Source organism: Nicotiana attenuata, unplaced genomic scaffold (genome assembly GCF_001879085.1).
Source record: "Nicotiana attenuata strain UT unplaced genomic scaffold, NIATTr2, whole genome shotgun sequence".
NCBI lineage: Eukaryota > Viridiplantae > Streptophyta > Magnoliopsida > Solanales > Solanaceae > Nicotiana > Nicotiana attenuata.
Genome location: NW_017689922.1, coordinates 2,044 through 4,800, shown reverse-complemented (window position 1 = coordinate 4,800; position 2,757 = coordinate 2,044). Strand labels below are relative to the sequence as shown.

Genomic DNA, 2,757 nt, shown 5'->3' with positions numbered 1-2,757 from the left:
TTTTTTTTTTTTTTTTTTTTTTTTTTTTACAATCACTGCAATTTAAAGGGATATAGTAGGTCATTACTCTATTTTCTAGGTTAACATATCGGACATAATTATGATAGCTCGGTGTACAAAGCATCATGCATTCACGCAGAGTCTGGGGGCCGCACCCCTTAGGTATGATATAGACAGCTTACCCTAATGCAAGCATTAGTGGCTGCTTCCACGGCTAGAACTCGTAACTTATAGGTCATATATAGACAACTTTAACATATCGTACATTATAGTAGAATTAGTTGTTGTAAGTCAACTTAATATGATAATCGGACTTGATAGTAGAATTAGTTGTTGTAAGTCAACTTAATATGATAATCGGATATGATAGTAGAATTCGTTGTTGTTGTTGTAGGTCAACTTAATATGATAATCGGATATGATAGTAGAATTTGTTGTTGTTGTTGTTGTAATATGATAGTCGGACTTGATAGTAGAATTAGTTGTTGTTGTAAGCCAACTTAATATGATAATCGGACTAGATACTAGAATTATTTGTTATTGTAATTCAACTTAATACTTTAAAAATTATTTGCACTGTGAGCGTATAGAAGTTCTTGTCATAATTTGACTTGTACAATGGTTTGGGTTTGGTATTGTGGGGTTCCTAAGGCTTTACTCACTATCCAGACTTGATGTTTAATTTGCTCGGTGTCGATCAGTTGTGTATATTTTGGCGAAGCGGTGTGGGATGGCGCCACTTAATTTGTGCGGTTTTACTCCAGAAAGTCGCGTTGACCTTAGTTTCTCTTCATTATCTCCATAACTTGAAGTTAATCTAAAGAAGCAAAGGTTCACTACAACCGTCTGATTAGCATTCAATCTTGGCGTGTCGTTCTTCTCCAAATCTTTGATTTATTGCGTGTTCTGAAGAGGAAATAACTGATTATACTTTGAGCCAGAGAGTAATGAAAGTATTTGGAAATACTTACATGTTCTTAATTAAGTTTAATTTTCAAAATTTTGAAGAAATTAACATTGACTTCAGTTAAATATAGTTTTATGGCATAAAAGTCTAATTGTTTGTTTGAACACTGCTTGTTTAATTACCTCATACTTACTACTCATTCAAATGTAGACTTGTCCAATCACTTCTGTATACTTTACTAATATTTGTATATGATGAAATTCCAGGAGAATTGCTGAACTGAAAAAGCTGGAATGTCGAAATGCTGTAGAGGATATTCTGTACATGTTAATAGTTTACAAGTTCTCCGAAATCGGGGTTCACTTGGTTCCAAAGCTCTCCAAATGCATGTACAATGGCAGACTCGAGATATGGCCCTGTCGAGACTGGGAGCTCGAGTCTATTCATAGCTTTGAAGTACTCGAAATGGTTAGAGAACATCTTACTACTGTTATCGGATGGAAAGAGAAGTCGAACGTGACAGAAAATTGGATCCCTACTCAAGTCCCAAAGTTCCAAATCCATCGAGTTTATGCTGCTTCGATTCTATATGGATATTTTTTGAAGTCGGCCTCGTTGAGGCACCATATGGAACAGAGTCTTGAACATATCAACTCTGATATTGGTGTTACTACTTCAGGAAACCTCTTAGTTTCAGGGTCGTGGCCGTTAAAACAAAACAGCGTTCCCTTTGGTCGTATCAGTGGCACACGATCTACATTAGTCGGTCCAACATCACTTATCCAGGGGAAGAAGAATGAAAAACTTAGGTCTTATGTTATGAATTTTGACCATGAAATAATGCAGATGTGTGCAAAACCGAAATGCAAGGAGGCACTGAATCTGATTGAGAAACATTGTTCTGCACTTTTTGGCGATGAGAGCGATGAGGTAGTTTCAACGTCATTGGCGAGTCTTAAAAGGATTGTGTTAGAGGCTGTGGCTTTCGGTTCTTTTCTTTGGGATGCAGAAGATTATGTTAGGACATTTTATCAGCTCGAGGAGAACTAGCAATACCAGAAGGGCGATTTTATTAGCACGATATAAGCATCGTCGTAGTTTTGATCTCGTTTACTTAGACATAACGAGGAAGTCCACTCTTGACTTTCGCCAAATTGTGCTGATTCCGCGTGTGCTTGTATATCTCAGCAATCGACGCCTGCTGCAAAAAAGAAGAAAGAGGCTCAAGGTTATAGTATAGATAGTAGTTGGATGATATACTCTGTAGTAGAGTTGTCATATATACTGCAATTTTCTTGATGTATATTCCAGGTATTCATTATCTGTCTTTGTAAATTTGGAGTTGTATAGAGCATTATCCCTAACATATAAATAATTAGATGTGAGCACTTTCATGATTTTTGACATATTACAAGTGGTAAAAAGAGAATATCTATTGCCTTTTATTGCCAATGGTACTCTAGATTCCTATGGATATCTTATTTGTCTCTCGAGGAAAATGAATATCTCCAGAAAAGATTTTAAGTTCAATTCGTTTTTTCTTCTTCTCTCCACTTGGACCAACCCACCGACTCGATTTCTTAGATTTAAGGTGATTTGTGTATCTACCTCAATGATACTATTGTTTCGTACCATTATGGAAAAAGATCCGGGCAAGATATGCACTTCTTTAGAAATATTTAAAAAAAAAAATTGATCTACTTTCATTTAATATTTTGGCTAAATTTCTTGACTCCTCGATACTCAATCAAATCCTATATTTTGATGATTGAATACGTTTCTATAGTCTCATATTTAATAATGCCCGAACTGTATCGAGGATCATCAAAATAATATTCTAAGTGTCTATT

The 2,757-nt window shown here is 35.6% G+C and overlaps 1 protein-coding gene across 1 annotated transcript in view; it reads left to right on the top strand.

Moving 5' to 3' along the window:
• Positions 1-2,352, top strand: part of LOC109222428 (UV-B-induced protein At3g17800, chloroplastic-like) — a 2,991-nt gene extending 639 nt beyond the window's left edge. The window contains exon 2 of the mRNA XM_019386788.1: positions 1,174-2,352. Coding sequence (XP_019242333.1) covers positions 1,174-1,957 — 784 coding nt within the window. The 3' untranslated portion in view covers positions 1,958-2,352. The remainder of the gene's footprint in view (positions 1-1,173) is intronic.
• Positions 2,353-2,757: the final 405 nt, after the last annotated feature.